At 37.1% G+C, this 21754-nt stretch overlaps 1 protein-coding gene across 3 annotated transcripts in view; it reads left to right on the top strand.

Annotated features, from left to right (window-relative positions):
* ITGA8 (integrin subunit alpha 8) overlaps window positions 1-21754 on the top strand; it is a 125706-nt gene that overhangs the window by 47252 nt on the left and 56700 nt on the right. For 2 of the 3 annotated variants that reach the window (XM_075082740.1, XM_075082739.1), the window contains exons 14-21: window positions 4237-4282; window positions 6342-6449; window positions 13356-13411; window positions 13932-14086; window positions 15223-15360; window positions 15829-15896; window positions 16886-17033; window positions 18765-18848. In XM_075082740.1, coding sequence (XP_074938841.1) covers window positions 4237-4282; window positions 6342-6449; window positions 13356-13411; window positions 13932-14086; window positions 15223-15360; window positions 15829-15896; window positions 16886-17033; window positions 18765-18848 — 803 coding nt within the window. The remainder of the gene's footprint in view (window positions 1-4236; window positions 4283-6341; window positions 6450-13355; window positions 13412-13931; window positions 14087-15222; window positions 15361-15828; window positions 15897-16885; window positions 17034-18764; window positions 18849-21754) is intronic. The other variant, XM_075082738.1, reaches the window with a different exon arrangement.

Consider the following 21754-nt stretch of genomic DNA (forward strand, 5'->3'; position numbering starts at 1 on the left):
ATTGTTTCATTTTTGGGTTTCTCACAAGTGAAGCATGTACTGTTTTTCTTGGCCGCTGCTCCCCCATGAAGTGAGATGAGATACCGTGCCTTGGCAATTTCTTTTGGGACTGCTGGACAGACTCCAACCAAGTGTGGGGTGCTGAGGTCACTGCATGCTCCTCCCTGCTCAGGCTCCCTGGGCATCTCTCACAGAGGATGGAGATGTCCTTTAAAAGTACCAAGGATCAAAGAATTTGCTCAAGTTAATAAATTAATTTATCTTGTTGAGACTGGAGGTTGGACTTTGTTGATCTTCCAACTTCCTCCAGTTGGTTGAAGGCTTAGTCAGCATCATGGCAAGTTTCTGCCCATTATCACATGGTGTTTCAGGTCTGGCACAGCCACACAGCAGAAGGTGCAGGTAAACAGACCAGCTTACAAAATCCAGTGTGCCTTTCAGTGCCATCTGTGAATACTCTTTCCTTAACTTTTTATGATAATTTTATCTCAGAATGAGGATTTTCTTCACCAGACAACATCTTGCAAGCCTTTCCTTCAGAGCAAAGTAAAATTTGAAATAAACATTAAGGTTGTTTAACTTTGCACAGTGCCCCTTGACTTCAGTTAGTACGTGCCAAAGACACTTGTTTCAGGATTAAGCTCTGTGAACTCCACCAGTTGGGATTTCAGTGATACAATCCTCAAGCTGTGTTGAAATGCAAGTTGAAAATTCCTTAGGAGTCACTCTGCTTATTTTCTCAGTTTTTGCAGTGTGATTGTGACCCCACAGCTCATTTATTCTACAACAGAAATGAGGCAGAAGCACACGGCTGCTGCCACCAGCCCCTCCTCACAGATCTCTGCTTCTCTGAAGGGTAGCAGCCGATAAAGGATCTTCTCAATGAGATGACATAGGCAAAGTAGTCATTTACTTAAATCTATAAGGTCCCTGATCCTTCTGAAAACACGAAATATGAGGAGTAGTGAAGTATTCTGATACATCTCTGTCTGTCTTTATTTCTACACATTTTAATCTGGGCTTAAAAAAAAACCCTCACAAATGCAAAGGAGCAAAGGTTTTCATATGTTTTTCAGGCTCTGTTTGGAAGGGTTATAAGTAGTTAAGCTGGCTTTTTTTGCTATGTAATTCCAAACTGCTTCTTAAACCCTTATTTTTCAGCTAGTGACCTTTGCATCAGTGACATTGTGTGCACAGCATTATCAAGCAATGAATAAAGACAACTTCTCTCTATTTTTAGGAGGGGAGAGTTGCCAAACTCAGATAATATAGACATCTCATGCATTTTTTCATAGAAATTATTAGTAACTTTTCTTCTTGCAGAGCATACAACAAATTCAAAACTTCTGTGTATAAAAAGTGCTATGATTTGATGCATATTCAAATCTCATTGATTCGTATCAATGTCAAAAATGTTTTTTTCCAATGATGGGTATAAGAGCTGCACCCCACAAAGCAATGAAAGAAGAATACAACTACTGCTCTGTAACAGAACAAGTAGAAGCAAAGCAAAATCCCTAATGGATCTTCCAGTGAATACTCTGCTTCAGTATATAATGACTTGGTCCTTATATTAGATCATAGATGTCACTACTGGGTATAAGTATGTTTTATTGTTTGCATATTCATTCTTAATCCACTTTTCCTACTGAGTAGTTTCACTCATTTGAGCTCTTCAGGTCAAGAATAAGCATGGTTTAGACCAGAGAATAAAGGACATGTCAGGGAAAAAGTAAGAGCTTCCAAACAAGAGCAGGATGAGCACAGTCCTGGCTGCCCTTAGAGTATGCTCAGATAGGGCCTTTGTGATGGTGCCGTTATTGAATGTCCTCATATTTTTTGCTGTGTCTCCAAACCTGGCTGAGGTGGCAATGCAGAAAGACTGCTCATGGAAAACGAGTCTTTTGGTGGCTGGAGCCTATCATTGCTCCTCTAGACCCATTACCATCTGTCTTCAAATAAGCTGGGCTGTTTCCCAGAGAAACCAGGATTTAACTATAAAGCAGATGTACAAAATCCCCTTTAATATTGAAGTGGGAATGCTGAGATGGTGGGGGCCTAAGTCTCCACAGCTCTATACACCAAAATGAAGAGTTCACTTGTACTAGCGAGGCTAACAGTGTCTGACAGACTCTTTACCTTCAGATTCAAACAGGCCACATTTTATTAACCTTACTCAAGTTGTGGGTTCAAGGTTTTCCTTGCGCCCATGAAGGGTTGGAGTGCTTTATTTTTTAATGAAAGATCAGATTATAATATCATCACAAGACCAGGATCTGGATAAGTCGTGGATATCTACCTGTTTTTTCTCTGGCATAACATAACCCTGTACTGAAACCTTTTGAGTTACCACATCTAGTATGAAACAGTACAAATCCTAAGTTAAGTCTTGCAGAATTCATAAAGAGCATCCAACTGGTAACAATAGAATGGAAACCCCTTCCTTCTTGTCTTTCATTTTCTGCTCCTAACAAAATGTTTCTTTTTCCTTTATAAAAAAGAATACACACCCACACCCCCCAGGAAAAAAAAAAAAAAAACAAAAACCAAAACACAAAAAACCCCAAACACAAAACGAAAAAAACCAACAGAACATTAAATCTTTTGGGGTTACCATGGGTGCTGCTATCAGGGAGCTGCCAGGAAAAGTTCTGCCATATGCATTGTGTGGCCTTTATGATGATGGCTATGTCTCAATCGTTTATTTAACAGGAAAATATCTTTGGGTTTTGGTATTCTGCAAGTTGTCTATAAAAGCTGCTAATGAAAAGGACTCATAAATGTCCCAAAAAGGAGATAGAAACAACACTCATTTTCTTCTGCTATTTAAAGTGCTCCTGACCCTGAAGCATATTTCTCTAAGGCCAATGGAAGTAGAAAAACATAAATGTTGTACAAAAAGAGGATCAGACCCATAAACTGTCCATGTCTGCTCCTATTAGGACATTATTCAATGGAATTCACTGTAGGGACAGGCTGTTGCCCATGTAGAGTACTTGTTTAAACTTGTGAAATCCTGGCCATCTGAAAGGCAGACAGAGTGCTGGGAAAGACGCTGCCAGACCTGGCCCAAACCCACCCAGCTAATTAGCATCAAAGTGTTGTATTTGCATCACGCTCGATGACTTCAGGGCTTCTTAAGCAAGCTAGTGCTCAAACTATGAAAGCAGCAAGTAAGGGTTTGTTTACAACCCTGAGTACTGGTTTAATTAGCTCATTTAGGTCAATTTAGGCTGCCGGTCTATACCACTGCAAGGTCTGATGTAAGGCTCGGTCTGCTGATTTGGACATGTGTAAATCAGATTGTACGATAACAATAGCAGAGTGAAAAAGGTGCCCACATGGACACTAGTGGGTTTGAAAATGAAACAAAGCTGTTTCCTTTTCTTGAACTGTGCTCCAGCTAGAGGCAGCAGGAAAGTCGATCCTTTATCCTCACTGCTTGGCTCCAGCTTTTCTCCAGCAGACCTGAGTGGTCCAGCAAGCCAGTCTGGATCTTTCCAGAGAGCCCTGTGTGGGGACTCCAGGCAAAAAGAAAATATTTGGGCCTGTAGAGTCCCAACCCTGGCTGGTGTCCAGTAACAAAGATCTGCCCAAGGTGTGTATTGTTGACTCCATCTGTTCCAAATAGTGACTGATGGGGCAAAAGATAGCTTTAGACAGATAAATATTGTAAGTCTTAGCACATGCAGCTACAATGCTGAAAATGTTAGAAACCATGAAATCAGCCATCCTGTCACCTGTGCGTTGTATTTATGTACACAGAGATGTAATGCTTAAATTAGTGAACAAATTACTTAAAACACAAAGCAGGATGAGGAGGATTGTCAGGAAGGAACACCATAAATTTTCAGCATGACTTGTATGATAGCGATGACAGTGTGGTTTGCGTCTCTTTGTGTAATGGGCAATTAATGGTTTAGAATAAAATGTATAGGGGTTAATGGCATCCTTTCCCCCCTTTAGTGCAAGTTGGAGAGGAGGGAGGTTGTAGCATGGGTGATGTTGTGTTAAATAGATTGGCACTTACTGGATACAACCAAGACATTTATGAAACCATCTCTGCATATGTGAAATGTTGTCTTTCAGGTACACTGTTGAAAAAATTACTTAGAAAGGAATTATTGCATTTGGTTTATGTTACTGCATTTTTAAGATAAATAATCTGATTTAGTCTGGGAAAAAATGTATGAGGGGCTTCTATATAGTTCTTCTGAAGCTGTTTTGTTTTTCCAGATTTAATTGTAGGTGCATTTGGAGCTGGAAAAGCAGTTGTTTACAGGTATGTGCTAAATACAATGGATTTTTTATTTCACAGCTTTGGTGGGAGATCCGCAAATAAACAAATTTCACATTCCTGTGTTTCCCTGGTGCAATGTGTAAAAGATGCTCATAACAGTTGATAAACTAAGCATCGTGTGAGAAACAAATGCTTTTTCCCATGCCTAAAACTTGTCATTTTCAATGAAAAATTCCATGCTTAGTCTTAGCTCAAGAAACTTCTTCTGGAATGTTTGACTCCTCAGTTAATTTGAAATAAGAGAAGAAGAGAAAATGGTATCTTTTCTACCTTTAAAGCGATGTCACACATGTTTTACTATACAGTCAAAAAGTTCTTGCTACAGCTCCTCAGAGAGAAATATAAAAAGCAAAAAATTGAAAATTGATTTCTTTCCTGGGGGAATGGTACTAGTAAGAAAATTTGAAGTGACTCTGATTCTTTGGAGGATGTGCACATTAGGATGTGAACTATTTATTGAAAATAAAGACTGCTGCTTTTAGCTTCAGTTTAGAAAAAAAGTAAGAGATCCCATTTTACAAATCACAAAGTTTTTGCTGACTATGGATTTTCACTAAGTGCACTGTTTGATTAGAGGTATAAACTAAAACTACCAAATATGTAAACAAAAATCTGCTGCTGCCTTCTTAGTCCAGCCATGCTGACAGCTCTTTGCATTTAAGTATTCATCACCTATTGCTGCGAAATATGGTCATATTACTTTATTCCTGTCTGTCTTCTTGTTGTCTGTATTCCCAGTACCTGACTGAGAGAAGGCATGTTCTGCTACCCGACTAATCATGAAAGCATAAGAATTTTGTAAAACAAGAGTGTTACCTCATTTTATCTAAAACTGTAGGTGTAGTGAGTAGACCTGATTTTCCTACTGCCCTATTTAAGAATCATGCAAATACTTTGCAGTACATCATTTTGCAGTGGCATGAATGACTGCACAGGAAATGAAACATCAGAGAATTGGATCCAGTGCATATTTTAGATAGCAATAAAAAATGTGTGCTATTTAATTTAAGAAAGTGAATAGCAGGAGGTCCTCAATCTTTCCATTTCCTGGCCAGAGTGTACCAAATATGCAACTTGTCATATTGGAGAAACAGAATTTTATTAACTGAAATTTGCTAGGAAAAATGTTTTCCTCATTGCACAAAAATAAGGAAAGTAATTTTATTTTTCAATGTCTTGCTGAATTAATATAGAGAGGTAATCATAGAAGCTCAGCTGTGGATTAAAATACGAGGAAAGTAATTTTGTAATAAGCTCTTTTTTCCAGAATTATGTAAGATACTGTAAAATAGTAGCACTGTCTTAAAAAACAGAATTTAGACCCTTTCTTGTTTTCATTTGTCTTCTAAATTGCTCTCAGTTATAGATTATCTCATTACTTAATGACAGATTGTTATTCAGAGGGATGGTTCCCATCACCACAACTATATATTCACATAGTGAGCAGAATTTTGTGATGATTATTCCTGGTTTCCAAAGGCAATTGTCTCAAGACATGTCAGAAAGAGTTTACTATATTATTGGCTCAAGATATTCTAGATCAACTTCTACTTTAATCAAATTATGTTCATTTTTTTAAGAATCTTAAACAGAGATAGCAAGTCTGAATATGTCAGTGTTAACGGAGACAGTATAAAACAGATGTGACAGTATAAAATAATGGCAAAAGGACTGCTGTAAATGCCAAAAGGCAGACTCTGTCCCTTTGTGAAAACCCAATGTGATGAAACGTGTCTGATGTGCCTCAGTCTCAGGACACACCTATTGGTAACTATAGGATACTGTTTCAGTGATGCTATTAACCTGTGATTTTTTTGTGAAGAACTTTAAAAATATCATAGGATGAGATATCACACTTTCTGACCAAAAAGGAGCAGCACTATAAAAGTGTTTTCTCCCGGGTAACCCTACATTTCCGGCTTCTTAGTTAAGTGTTTTCTCTGCTGCAACTTAGTTACTAATGTGCTACTTCTTTTTCCAACCTTAACTATTCTATGATTCTATGATTCTGTATTCAGTGAACCTTATTTCTGTCCCTCAGAGCCAGACCTGTTGTGACAGTGAATGCTCAGCTCCTTCTGAATCCCATGATTGTGAATCCAGATAATAAAACTTGTCAGCTTCCTGGCTCTCAGCTTTCAGTGGCCTGGTAAGTTCATGATTAGACAAAAGCCACCCTCATCCTCTTTCTCAAATAACTTCCTATTCATAACTTTTCTTGCAGCTTTTTGTTGAACACGTTCAAAGATAAAAAAAGATATGTTCAAACATGCTATGAGCACAACAAAACACCCTTTATAGAACAGAGTTCCTTTTGATATCTTCCAGTACTTCACAGATTCTCCAAATGAAGTAGGTAAAAGTTGAGTCCTTTGATATGCTGAGTCACGTTCTGCAAAGGAGGATGCTCAGTGTCTCCTAGGATCAAGCTGCAAATTCATATGCAGTGTTTGAATGAATGAAACATGAAACAGCTAAGACAGACAAAACACAGAAACAGTGACCTGTCAAAACAGGTTGTTGAGAAAATGTAACAGCGAAAGCGATACAAAGAGCTGGTGGGCTCACCATTTTCTGTTAGAGAAAGAGAGATCTCAGTCCTTTGTGGAAGAGAGAAGACATGTGGCTGGCCATCCTGAGAGCGGTTCAAGGAATTGTTTCTGGCTGTCACTAGTCAGAGGAAAGCTTTTTTAGAGTGTCGTCCAGGGCAATGTTGCATATAACTTTAAAAGAGAAAGCCCCCACCACAGTAGCATTTAACTTTGAAAAGAAAAAATGCATTCACAAACTTGAAGCTAATTAAAACAATATAAGATCAGTAACAAATATAAAGTGCTTGCAGGACAGTTGGAGGCTATCTAATAACACATAATAACACATAAAGGCACATTTACTGCACTAGAAAAAAAAGAGACTTAGAAAGGACACCAGGAACAGTGGATAAAGGAGGCTATTACAAATACGTAAAATACTGTTTAAAAGTGGAAATCATAACAAATGAGGAAAATAAAAACTAAATAGAACATAAAGACATGCAAGTTGAATACAAAATACTGGTAAGTCCTGTCAGAGAGACTGTGAAGAACATATTTCTAAGACATAAAAACTAGTCATATCATTTTATTTAAACACATTAGAGGCAGAGACCCTGCTAGGATGTGGGCTGGATGAAAAGAATAACAAGGTGTAAAGGAGGACTCGCAGAAATTTTGCACTGCTTTTAAACCACAGGTGGTCAGAGGGATTCCCCACATTGGAGACGTTCATTATAGGAGATGAGTTTTAAAAGTAATGTCAAATGCGAGGCTCAGCAAAAGAGTTTTTAGAACTTAGAAATTGATAAATATGAACTGTAAAAAATAATCACAACCAGAAGCAGTTAATTTAAGGGTCATAAAGGAGCTCAACTGTAATACACATAAACTACTAATTACATGGGTTTTCAATGCATTTGACAGAATTTGTGACTCAGGAAGTTCCTCAAACTACTGATTGTGGAAATCTGTGATGGGGCTGTCAAGAGATTTTCACATTTACTCTATTCTTTTACACTTTATGGGACTTCTCGTATTTATCATAAGGTTCCTCATTTCTACGTCCTGTGTAGAAAATCACGCACCTGCAGAGCAATGTTGAATGCATGCAGTAGAACTATGCAGTCCCAGAACTCTAAAAAGCTTTGGGCTTTCTGGAGTAGGATCCAGATCAAGATCCATCCTGATTTTTTGATTCAAGCACCTTTTGTTCTAATAGTTGAGGTAGTAGACAATTTACAGTATTATCATTGGGCTGAAGCATGTTCATTGATCCAAATTATGTTTTTTCAGAACTTCGGTTTTTAAGACTTTTTAAGAATGCTTTATGCCATAACAAAAAGATTTCAAAACCATAACATTTAATGACAGTGTACTGAGAGAAAAAAGGTGGGGTTTTTTTTCACAAGAGAAATAAATAAAAACATACCTGTTGAAAAAGTATTCCTGCTGTGAGATATTGTTTGAAAAAGGGGGAAAAAACAAAGTATGCTCCTTTAACATGTAGTTTTTTCATTACTTTTCATTTTTGTGTTACAATAAGTCAGAAGATGTTTGGTTCATATCTACAAGAGTTTTAACAGGAGCATAATTTAATTTCTGTCTGCTTTATTCTAAAATTCTGTTCCCTAAAGATTTAGTTCATCTTACAAAATGACTGACGAGCAGCTGCTATTTTCCATGCCGTAATTTTTCTCCTTAGTTGATATAAGCTTGTATTGTACATATGAAAACAATTAGTAGGGAAACTCCAACAGGCAAAGAATTCCTCAGTCCCATGGGATAGATTTCTGTATCTCTTAGCCAGCTGTGCAACTTCTATAAAATGTCTGCGGACTGACACTGCAAAATCAGAATAAAAGCAAATCTCCTACCAGAAAAGTTTCAGGAAGTGTGTGTCTATGAATAACGTGGATTATTGTACATTTTCAAGTATTAGGAAAATATTAATTTTGCTGTGATATAAATCGGGAAGCTGAAGCACAGAGGAAACATGCACAAATAGTAATTTTTATGCACAAACCTAAGAGAATTGTTCTGAACTTCTAGAAACATATAATTCTTTCTCTGGTATGTTTAAAATGTGGCTGTTCCTGAGTTCCCAAAACTAACAAATTTGGAACAAACTCTGCAACTTTGAAGCTAGAAGAGAAACTGTAGAAGGACTTCTTTTTGTTTCTTTTAAGGTATGAAAGTTGCAGGTTAATTTCTGTAAAAAGGGGTATTTAAATCAAACGTTTACATTTTTCAAAAGCTGTTTCCACATCATATGGTTTACTAAGTCCAAGACTAGGTTCCAGCTATCAAGAGGTCTAATTTATCTGTGCATTGGTATTTTTATTACCATTTGAGATTGGATGATCCACTAACTACTTTGCTGCTACTTTGTGCTTAAATTATATCTGCAAATTTTATCTACTTCACCTCTCACTAACTTAAGGTAGTGTACAAATACTGTTACTTCCATTTGGCAGAGGAGCAAGAGGTCAGAGAAGTTACCTGACCTACCAAAAATTAAGTAGCACAGAAGTGTCCAATCATGATAAAAAGTCAATTTGCAGAATATAGTTTTTATTTGTTAGTGCTTTTCAGGTTTGGATGCCTAATCTGAGATGTGCCTTGTAGGCTTCTTTAGGGAACCCAGATATCCACCTTCTGTAATCCCACTAACCCAGAGGCAAGCTGCTTAAAATTTCTGATCCTCAAGTTCCTACTATCAAAAAGTAGTTTGAAAAGATTTTGTGATTCTTTTATCACCAAATGTGTTATTGTTAAAACAGTAGTAAAATTTACAATCTCGAGTCAGCTGGATTCAGTAAATTAAACATTTCTATATACACTCAAAAAAAAAAAGCTGCATACAAAATTCCTGCCAAAAATGTAGAATCCCAAAATAATAATGTTTCAACCCTTCCTACCTGCAGAATTTTCGGATTACTTTTCCAATTTCCTCGTTTCTACTGCTAGTATTTTCTCTTCCCATTGACTTAATTTGAAACATGGGTGTGAACCTGAGGGACTTTGTACTTTGAGACAAATTTGTGTGAGATTTGCCATAGACTGTTGGCCAGCCTGACTCCATGAGTCAGATAGCAAAGTCATACGGCCAAGCGTCAAAAATGCATAAATCACACCTCAGGGGCTGATGGGAGGGAAGTAGGCAGGTGGTAACATTTGCTACCCAGGAAGCCCATTGCCATTTTGCAGACCTCTGCTGTGCCAGGAATGCAGCTGGGTAATTTGATGGTATTAGTTTTAGTAGCTCTAAAGACATCCAAAGGACGTAATTTGAGTTATCTACCAGCCCTTGTGTTACCGCAGCCTGGCCCCGTGATGTAGTCTAGCTGTGGAAAGTCTTCAGCATTAGAACTCCATGTTGGTCATTGTGGGTCGCTGGGTTAGGCTTTGGCGTAACAAAATCTCAAAGCAGGCCAAGTATTAGAGTATCATAATATAAGTAGAGTGACATGCTTTTACATATTACTCTTCAAAGAAGAAACAATTTGTTTAAAGATCATTCATCGGTAGACAAAAACAGCTTCTGCTGTCCTTCTGTAGAGGTCTGTGACCTTGCAGTTTGTGTATTGGCCTCACACAGAATGGAAGTCCATAGCATCAGAGCTTAAAGTGCTTTTCTCCTAAGGCATTATCTATTCTTCCTCTCCATGTGCAATCCTGTGTGCTAAAGATATTGTCAACAGTGACAAATGGTGTCTGATAGGATCTGGTAGTTCCTTGCTTTTCACTTCCTGAAGTAAGTTTCCTATTTTTTTCACCTACTAAAATAGCCAGACCAAAATAAATTCTTTCTGGTACAAACTGCAGTCTGGGAAACATTGTTTGTGGGTACCTGACTTTTTTGATTAACCATTTTGAGTAATACTAGGTAATTTGGTTTGACTTCTAAAGAGACTACTCCCAACTACGCCATGAGTAGTTTTGAAGGAAAAGGAATATTTTTCAGCTTCTTGTTCTAATAATATTAAAACTGTCTACCTGAAGAACATAAAAAGATTTGAAACAAACTGCTTCCTTTCTCCAAGATAACCAGGAAAAGCTAGCGTGTCAGTTTTGTGGCTTTCCCTCTGTTTTCCAGCTGCAGTCACACACTGTTCAAACCATAAGCTTATAGTGATGACAGACACTGCAGAATAAATGTGATGTGGGGATCTCTTCAGAGAGGCGAGACTGATAGCACGTAAAAACTCATATGCTTTAGGATGATGGACTCTGTCCCAGTTGTTTCTTATCTACTGAAGTTTTCTTCCTTTGATTGTTAATTGTCTTGTTTAGTTGATTGCTCCTACAAGCAAGCTCAAAATCTCAACTATTATATTTCTTACTATACTTAGGAGTCAGATCACAAATCTCATAAATCCTTTAGACTCCTGTCCTCTTTTGTGGTCTGCCTTTTCCTCTGGTTTTCTTTTTCTCACAGCTAAAGCATCCCTCAACATCTCCACAGCATCTTCTTGTTGAAGTGATAAGCATATCTCAATTTGTCTGGGTTTGTGACAGAAATCTGTGATGTCTTTAGAATTATTTCTGAACTAAATATCCATAAAATCACAAACATGTGGTAGAATCCTGCTAAACCCCTAATCTTGCCTCTTGCATGGCCAGAAGCTGAGAGGCTAATAAACTCCGAATTTTTGGTTTTTTGCACTGCCATTCCCTTTTTGACATGTTCTGCCTGGAGTGGAAGGATTAAATCATGGCTCTTACAGTAATACTTAAGAACATGACTTTGGTTATCAAATGTGTGTGATGAATTATTCTATTCATTACAGTAAATATACACTGAACATACACTGAAATTGTGCTGTTTAACAAGTAAATCATTTCAAGCTGAATTTTTGACTTAACCTTTCTTAAAACATAACAGTGCAAAAATTCTGTGAGACCTCCAAAGCAAGATCACTGATTTTAATACATGATGTCAGTTCATGAGTTTATATTTGAGAAAATATACTCTTATGATATGACATGTGAGACTAACCTGTGAAGCCTGATGTCTAAATTGTATTTATGCAGTTACACAAGCTTTTCTCATTTTTGTTGTTCTTGTGTATTAGGAAATAATTGGTTCTTCATCTGTTAACTCGTAATTGTAAAGAAGTAGGAATATGACTGAATTTGCAGATTCTGCATGAAACATGAATCAACAGTCGTAATGTCATTTGAAGGCTACAATTAAGTGCAGTTTAATGGCATAAGGCAATTTCTGTGCCCAAGAGGAAAGTGTTTAATAAGGTCATGAGAGTAACATGAGTCCCAGATGTGGCAGAGTTTCATTACATTTGTCAGAGCAAGCAAACATGCAATTAGAATGTGATTACAGGTTATTTTAAAGGTTATATTACTGGTTTTGAATTCACTGCATGGAGAAGTTAATATATAGGATAACGGTAGGGAGGAGATTAAGAGCAACGGCCAATCCAAATATGTTTTTATTTAACCGAAGCTGATTTCACATCTTCCAGTTGCAATCTGCTGAGTTACAATCCATGTTTAGCTGAGTCTTCGATATACAAAACAAAACATTTTCTGAACCATTAAAATATTCTGTAAGAATGACGGGTGACCAGGGACAGTTGCAAATTTTAGTAAGTCCCAAATCTTTCATCTGAGCAATTTTGTTACATCATACGGGACCTCTTTGGGAATAATGGTGCAGGGATCTAAGTCCTTGTGGAGTGTGACAACAGAAATGAAACGATCAAACGTCAAGACCACGTTTCCAGTGACAGATTTCTTGTTTTGTCACCGATCAGGAAAGTACGCCCTGCTAATCGCATCACCAAGCATAGTGTAACTGTTTCCCTAGCCATCCAGCATAATTTGTGAAAGCTTTTTTAAAACATGATTCAGATAAACATTTATATAGCTTGCATAGATTCTTTACATAGTGAAACTTTTCTACAAGCATTTATAATTTTAGGGTTTTTTTTTAATTTTTACAGTGTCTTATTAGAAGGTATCAGCCAATAAAACTATAAAAGGCTTCTCCTGTCAGTTGTTGAGTATAACTGCTAATCTGTTGCCTGTCTTACAGCAAAGTGGAAATAAATGCTTATTGAACATGTTTACTCACATTATTATGTGAAATAACTAATTACAGCTGAGGTGATGTTGGTGTACTATGGTTATAATTGTAATGTGAATATTGCTAGGCTCAAAAAAGCTTGCTATAGACTATGAACAGGCAAATGAAAAATCAATAACTTATAATGTGTTGCACTGTGTAGCATGTGTTGTAGGCTGTCTCAAAAATTAATGGGAACAGAGACTCTTCTTCACATCTTTCCCAGGAAGATACTCAGACCCTGTCTTCCTTGATTATTAGTGTAGCCTAGGACACTTGCTAACTTAGGGAATATCTTAGGTAGCTAAACAGAGATCTCAGTGACCATCTTTTTAAGAAAAGGAAAGAAAAACTTGAAAGGTATGGCTTTGGAACTGCTGTTTCCCATAGCTCAGCTCTCTTTCTGCTAATAATTACTCCTTTTTTTTATATATAGCTTTATTGTAAGAGTCTGCGCGGACTTTGAAGGTCAAAGTATTTCAGATGGGATAGGTAAGAAATGTTTTATATTCCTATAATTTACTCTGGCCCACTCAATTTCAGTTGTATCTTTTCCTTACACCTTGAAGTACAATAGGAGTGAGATCCTCCTAAGGCAAGAAAATAGAGTTAAAAATCTATCTATCTATATATATATAAAACACAAAGCTTTTATTATTCACTTGATGGATTTTTTTTATTCAGTTTAATCCATTTCCCAAATAAAACCAAGAATATACCCTGTTGCAGAATGTTCTGTTTAGAAAAAAAACATTAAAAAACAAAAATTGAAAGACAGAAATCCTGTACACATATGATCTGTAAACGAAATTAGAAAGCTTAAATTGCATGTATTTCATACTTCAGACCAAAAACTAGTGTGCTGCTGCTAAACAGGCGGGCACTTAAAGCATGGATAAGTTTTACTTGGAAGACTTTGTTAGAGTAATTAACTATAATATCTATTGAATTCTTTACTATTTTTTCTTTTCCTGTTAAATGAATAAATACTTGATTTACTTGTATCCTTTAGTGTTGAAAGGTGAATTGCAATTAGATTCATTGAAACAGAAAGGAGCTGTTAAAAGGACCCTCTTCTTTGATTACCATCAGTCGCATCATTACTTCTCCATTGTGATAGAAAGACAGAAACAGCTCCATTGCCAGGACTTTCTTGTTTATCTCAGAGTAAGTTGTTTAAAATATTTTGGGCTGTCATCATCATTTGAGTAGTATCAGGCATTTAAAGACAATAATAAAAAAAGGAGCCACTGGAAAAGGAAGATCAACTTCCATTGTTCTTAGATCCCAAAATTACAGAAATGCAAGATAAGAAAGGCCTCATCTGGGTGTTCAGAACCTTCTTCTACCTGGGAGAATTTTCCTCTGTAAATATTTGACTCATCTTTTGTCAGTGTAAGTATAAAAAAAAGGCTACCTTTGAAGAAGAGTATACAGTTCCTCTGTGTACAAATACAGTAATTTTGTGCTCTTCTGGAAATTCTGAATAAATACTGCATCTCCTGATACAAAAATGCAAGATTGCTCTCCTTACAGTATTCACAGTGGGATAATGAACTAAGCATGTTAAATGTCATGCCAATTCAGTTTCAACAGATATTTTAAATGAGTGTCAGCAGCAATATTGGCCTATAATTCATATTTTTGAAAAAATACTTTTAGGATATTTTAAAATGATTTAGAAAAATTAAAACTGTGGAACTGAATTTCTGGAGGAGAAAAGGTCATTGGTTACTCACTTGCAGCTGGAATTACCTCATGCAGTTGAAGCAGATTCCAAGGCTGGTCCTAGAAATGCCGCGTGAGGTGAAATGGAGGAGTCTCAAGCAGTATGTAAGGGAATTATCTAGGCAATAAAGGTGGTGGAGTTTTACCATTGCTAATCCATATAAATTCTTGGTTATGGAACAAACCAACAATATTACCTCCACAAATCCACACATGCCCTCCCTCCATTCCGAAAGGAAGGAGGGCAGTAGCTGATAGGAGTTGGTTCTGTGTGTCTCTTTTTAAACAGCTTCATTTTAGGCTAATGCTTTGAAAAAATTCTGAGTCTACTCAGCTCAGCCAGCTTCTTCCAGATGTGGGGCTGTGGAGGCAATGTGTTCTGGGCATTCCAGTTACTGGTGAGTCACTTTGCTTTCCTAATGACATTACATACAGCCAGAATTTGGCCAGCAGCTGTCAAAGAACCGTATCTTTACATTCAATAAAGACTGAAGTCTGAATCTGTTGCCTTATCATACTAATCTCAAATAATTATATTAAACCATTGGTTTTTATTATGTGATTGTCACTCACAGGATGAAACAGAATTTAGAGATAAATTATCTCCCATCAATATAAACTTGAATTATAGTTTGGATGAATCCAATTTTGAAGATAGCTTGACTGTGAAGCCAATACTAAACTATTACCAGAAAAGCTCAGTAACAGAACAGGTATGAATTTTGCATGCCACATTTTCTGTATATAATCGTGAAAGCATTTACAAATACTATGTATGTTATCTTCCTTAAAACAGAATATCATGCCCAGAAATTACACAACAAAGATTTAATGAATTCAATATGTAAATTGAATATAAATATAGAACCAGACAGGCCTTTAAAGCATTTCCAAAACTTTTTTGTATTCATAGTTTTGATTGCCTTTTAGAAAATGTAAGCCAAGTTAGTGTGGAAAGGGCCTGAAAGATTATATTGTTCTGCTAAGGATGTAGTTGACAGTCTAAATAGTCTCCAACTACTCGTGTGGAAAGGAACTTACAGAAAGGAGAGAGAGATTAATTCACTAGGGCAGTGCTCGTGATATCTAAAATATTTAGGTTAGTGATATTTAATGAAGTGATCTGGACTTTGAAGCATGTACTAACTGTATTCTACTTTTTTTATTTTGCAACAATACAGGCTTACATTCTGGTTGACTGCGGGGAGGACAACTTGTGCATTCCTGACTTGCAGCTTTCTGCTATGCCGTAAGCTAAATAAAATAAATGATGCTGTATATAACAAAATCCAAACACTTCTAACTGCTTTAACAGAATTAAATACGTAGAACACAGTTCTGTTGTTTGCTATGTATACTAATTCTTACCTGATTTTCAGATTTTAATTTGCACATCCATTTCATCTAGAAAACCAAGCAATGGAGAAATATACAGTTAAAAAACTGTACCTTTGTCAGACACATTCATGGTGTTTAACAGTTACCATAGAAAATATAGTTTGCAAGTGTGTGTTAGGAGTGATTCTAGTTCTCTGAATGCCAAGAGATAATACAAATTATTGTTCAAAAGAGATTTGAAATTTGTTTATTTCAGTATGCCAGTGACCTTGTACTTGGGACACAGTTCTCCTGAATTCAGTATACAGTGAAGTAAATGAATCTCAGAATAAAAGAATTTGAAAACATGGCAACAATTCCTCCTATGGAGGGAGAAATATGCTAAGCAGGACAAGTGGGGAACCTCTGACAGTTATCTGATTTTGCGCCACCAAATCAGTACATAGGTGTGAAAGGAAAGGGCACAGTGCTGTTGCAGTTCCCAGGAGATCTTCTGTCATTGTTCATTTTACAACAGGCATGAGGGGAAAACTGGAATCCTATCACTTTGTGCCCTCCAGAAAATAATGCCAATGGGACCCCTGTGGCAAATAATTCCTCCACTAGATACTTCTTTCTGGTTAAAAAGTAATCAGGCTCTGAAATTTTATACAAGCAACATTCAAGTTCTGTGTTAGGCAACTTTGATTGTCCATGGTAGTGTTTTCTCTTGATCTCGCTCCTACCCAGGTGCTGGCATACTTTTCCATGGATTCATTTTCTACAAAAAAGTTCTATTCTGTGTTCACGGAATATTTTCCAGAGCAAATGCCATGAGACCAAAATGTCCTTCTGCTTTATTCATACATAAATCATAATTGTGCATGTTTTAACTCCTGACAAGTAGTATGTTCTATACAGAGATAAAGATCAGCTAATAATTGGAGGAGAAAACTATGTCATGCTCATAATAAATCCAAGGAATGATGGGGAAGGAGCCTATGAAGCTGAGCTACATATAAAGATTCCACCTGAAGCAGATTATACTGGGGTTGAACGCAACAATAAGGTAAATGAAAATCAAAATGTTAGTGATATTAAAGCAGAAGAACTGAGAGCAAGGCTAACCTACATAGGCTGCACCAGCTGAAAGCAGAAACTAGAGAGGTGCCTCTTAGGCAGGGAGATTCCATTAACCATCAGCTATCCTTGCTCACGTAGTCGAGGCTAAAGATTAGCCATGTCACCAGAAGATGGGAAGGTCAGGACCATTCTGTTCAGAGCCAGCTCAGGTGCAGCTCCCTGATATTAAATTAGTTATAATACCACACAAATACTGTCACATTTCTCCTAGGGCTAAAGATGTTCACATAATTCAGTTTTTGAACCAGTAAACCCTACCAATGGCAGGGAGTGATAGTGCAGAATCCCCTGAGTGCTCCCAGCCTTGGATCCCATGGTACCAGCTCTCAGTTAATGAGCCCTGTTGAAGCCCAGGCAGTTGGACACCTCTGTCTCATGCTCCCAGCACACCAGCATTTTACCATTATTGAGAGTAACCCAATCTCTGATAACCTGAATAGTTGAACATTAACTGCAGTATAAACTTGAAAATGTTTATTTCCTTTGTAGTCAATTATTTTATCTTATGGGTAGACCAAAAAAGCAGTTATAATGTAAAATGTGCCAGTGTTCACAGAAGGACTAATGTTGACTGAAGTCCTGCTGAGCTGTACTGAACATGCAGTGTTTCCTTTTTGGGTCTGTTTGTTTTTTAAGAGCAAAGATGAAACACTATCCTGCAAACAAGCAGAGTGCTTATGTATTCTCTGTTGGATAGCAAATCTGGATCGCCTCATCTGCACATAAATCTCCCAAGCTGTTGCAACATGAGCTTGCTTTTTTCTGTCAGTGCCTGGAATGTTCAGAAGGGCCTCAAGGGTGGGAGTGGGAGAAAGCAAGTTAATTTCCTTTCTAAAGGCAAATGTGTTTAAGGAAGTTGAAAGTAACTTACAAGGTATTTCCTTATTCTCCTTCTGTCACTGTCTTTAGTAGTGGGCTTTTAACCCAGTTTGAAAAAAATGACAAGAATTGATGATGTCACCAAAGATGAGAATATGGAAATTCTCTGCACCCTCACTTCTCAGAGCATGTCTTTGTACACAAAACAAATAAGTAAAGACACCAGCATCTTTCTATTGTCTATTTCTTTTGTTCTCTTATCATAGCTTCTGTTCCTTCAGACTGTGATCTACAAAACTTAAGTTCTCTTTAATATACTGCACCTGGTTATATTTTTCCTTTGTTGCTCTTCAGGAATCTTTGGCTGTTCTTTTGGCCATTACCAAAGATGTCAGGGGAGGCATTTATTCCAAAACGCACAGCACGTAATAGCACATATCTATCATTTGGACTGGACAGAAATCACTCAGGACTTTTCATTATTTCAGGAAAATTTGAATTTTGTAGTGCCAGCAGGATACACTCATGGGGAAAGGAGGGAAAAAAAGATGTGGGAGACTCTGGTGCTTTGGAAGAATAAGGAGACGCTAGAATGGGTTGGAAAAGAGTGCTAATGCTCTTTTTATTTTGCAAATAAATTTTTAAAAGCCCAGGAAACATAATGCAATTTTTTCATTTTCTTCAGGTTTTGTGGAAGATAAAATACATTTTTGGCAAGTCCAATTGTGAATACTTCTGGATTTATAGAGAAATTCCTTTTGTTTTGCCTGCATTTACTTAGTTCACTACAACACATAATTTATTTCATATTTTCTTTTCATACTTACTCCATTCAAAGAGATGTCATGTTTTTTCTGAGGAGGATCGAAACATTAGTCCAACTATCTATGTCATTCTTAGCGTCTTCCCTTCCACACTGCAGGTACAGTTTTCACAAAGATTACACCTGGTACTGAAAGCAAGCTTATTCTTTCTATTGTTTTTAAATTGTAAAGGTAGATTTTTAAAAACTATGGTCTTCATGATATTATGGTTTCATTAAACTAAAAAATTCACTTCTAAGTGCATTTGGAAAAGAAATTGATATTGTAATTTTCTTCAAAAAGACAAGCTAAAACTTGCTGGCATTTAACTGCTGGTGGAGGTTGGCTCTTGTATGTATTCTGTTGCTTTTCTGTACTGCCATATGTCACCTAAAACTGCTGTGAACCTGACAAAGGACATACAATCTTTGTAATTTAAAAAGAAAATTTAGAATGATAAAACACACTTTTAAACTCAGATATACTTTTATGTCCTTCCTGTTATGTTTTCTCATTTAATACATTCTGCCTAAATGTACAAATTAAGTAATTTGACCACTCAAAACAAGAATTAACAGGGTTTTTTTCAGTTTTTTTCCCCAGAATTATCAGAATCCTGGCTATCAGAAGTTCATGTGTTACCAGGATGACCAAATTCTATGGGGTCATAGTATAAATGAGTATAAATTAGAGACGGACCCAATTAATTCAGCCTATAGGGCTTTTAAAAAAATATGGCAATTTGAACCACTGGACAAGAGCACAGAAGAAATTATCACACTGGTATGCAGTAAACATGAGGTACATGAAAAAAAGGTCTCAGTCTATAGAAACTTTGAGGTATGGACCATAGGTGAAAATTAACATTTTGCCGTCAGTTGCAGTGGAGTCAGGATTTGACTTCATATTTTTGTGTTTGCGCTGCACCCTGCCAATGGGGCACCTGTGACTGCTCTTGAAATGTACTTCATTTAATACAGAGTAATTTCAGCAGACAGGTGGATTTGTGATAGAGCCTGTTGCAGTCATGCTCTTAAAGCTCTGCATCTAAGGATTTCATTGACTTTTCGATGTATCAGTATTTACAGTCTCCTGTGTAGCTGTTTTTCTCCAAACTTGAGAATTCCTTGTATTAAGGCAGAGATAATATTCACCTCAGAGGCAGCAAAACAGGTAGGCTGAGAGCAGAATCAATGAAATGTAATGAGATGAATAAATCACTTGATACATTTCTGATGGAACTGAAAAATCTTTAGAATCAAATAATTCTATTATGCTGCCATCATTTCAATGTAACTGTACTTACAGAGGATATTAGGCTACTTTATTATGGGGCTACTCTGGATTCAATGTGTCTAATAGATACACTGATTTATTCCTTAGTGCTTCTTGTCCAACCTGATTTTATTTGGAACAATTTATTGGGTTATTCTGTATCATTTGAATTACACTTGGAAAGTATTAAAGTCAACAAGTTAAGTGAAAGTTCACTTGCCTTCTAACTCTTCCCTTCAGCTTTATGGAATACAATGTTTGGCCTGCTTCAGTTGTCATTATCTTGTTATTTCAGGCCTGATTCTGTAGCATAATGTACATAAAGTGTGTAATCATATCAAAAAAGTAGCATTTTACAGAGATGTTCATGATCATATGCAAGCGGAGAGCCAAGTGAATGCGCATGATCTCAAAGCCTGAGGTCAAGGATATGATTTTGAAGTTTCATTGATTCTTGCACGTACTGATACTTCCTTCAGTCAAAAGCTGATTAATGAAATACAATGACTTACGATGAAATCAAATGTGTTATTCATTAGTTGTATTGTGGAAACATTTAGAAGCTCCAGAGACCAGGTAAATGAGTAAATTACCACAGCTTTACAAGTTACTGGAAACCTGTTGTCTTGTAATAGCTGCCCATATGCAGTAAGTGTGGAGTTACTGGAATTAGCTGCAGTGAAAAAAGTATAACCTCATTATATTGCCTCACATTTCCATGGACAGCAGTAGATCCAGAGACAGTAAATACTTGCTGTATGGTGTGTTCTTACACTACAATGGCATGATTGTGTGTTTGAACCCCCAAGCTGTTGCCTGAATAATGTGCACTAATCCTTTGCCCAGTAAAAGAGTTCCCCATATTGAACAGCTCTTGAACTGCCTTAGTAGCAGTGGCTGGAACCGAAATTCACATGGAATAATTAGTAGAAGTAAATCAGGCAAATACAAATCCTAATAGGCTTTGTTCCACACCAGAAACATTATGTATTTTGGCATAACTGTCTCTGCTTAGGCTGGGAGCTGCAGAGTTGTTGCAGATCACAACCAGATTTCTATTGCAATGGATAAGCTCTGAGCCATTACCCCCCATGTCTTTCTGAACTAAAGCACGACACTCTCTTAAAACAGGAAAAAGACCTGAAACCTTTTCTTAGCTGAAGATTCCTATAAGTACATGGTGGCTGGCTAGATGAGATGTGATTTGAGCCTTGTGAGGACAAACACTAGTTCTTCACACATCAGCTAGATTGAGAAGCTGGATTCTGGCACCTGGTACCTAATCCATACACTTTTCCTCAGAACGTAAGCTTGGAAGGTGCCGATCAAGGAAAGAGAGAGGGTGTTTTACTCTGCAGCCTGTTGTGCTTAGGTATTCTGGCATCAATTAGTAATTCATCACTAAGACCACCAGAAAGAGTTTCAAGTTTGTAGGCTGCCTGGATTACTTAAAGCATCCAATCATTTTCTAGTTAAAATGCACCCTGGGAGCACACGTGTTAATTGTTGGGGTTTTGCTTCTGCTCAAGACTGCCAAAAAGACCATGTGTTGCTATAAAAATATAAATTACTACCAGTGGCAGGTAGAAGGGTTTTGTGGCAAAACCCTCCATCTGGCTGAGTTACATATGAACTCAATGATACTGACAATACTGGGTGTGTAAGTCTCTGCTCTTGCTTGCTTCCTGCCTGGTTTTAATTTTCCTGTTTTGTACTTAACCACCTCAAAAAGGTGATCAGTGGAAAAACA

Source organism: Phalacrocorax aristotelis, chromosome 2 (genome assembly GCF_949628215.1).
Source record: "Phalacrocorax aristotelis chromosome 2, bGulAri2.1, whole genome shotgun sequence".
Lineage (NCBI taxonomy): Eukaryota > Metazoa > Chordata > Aves > Suliformes > Phalacrocoracidae > Phalacrocorax > Phalacrocorax aristotelis.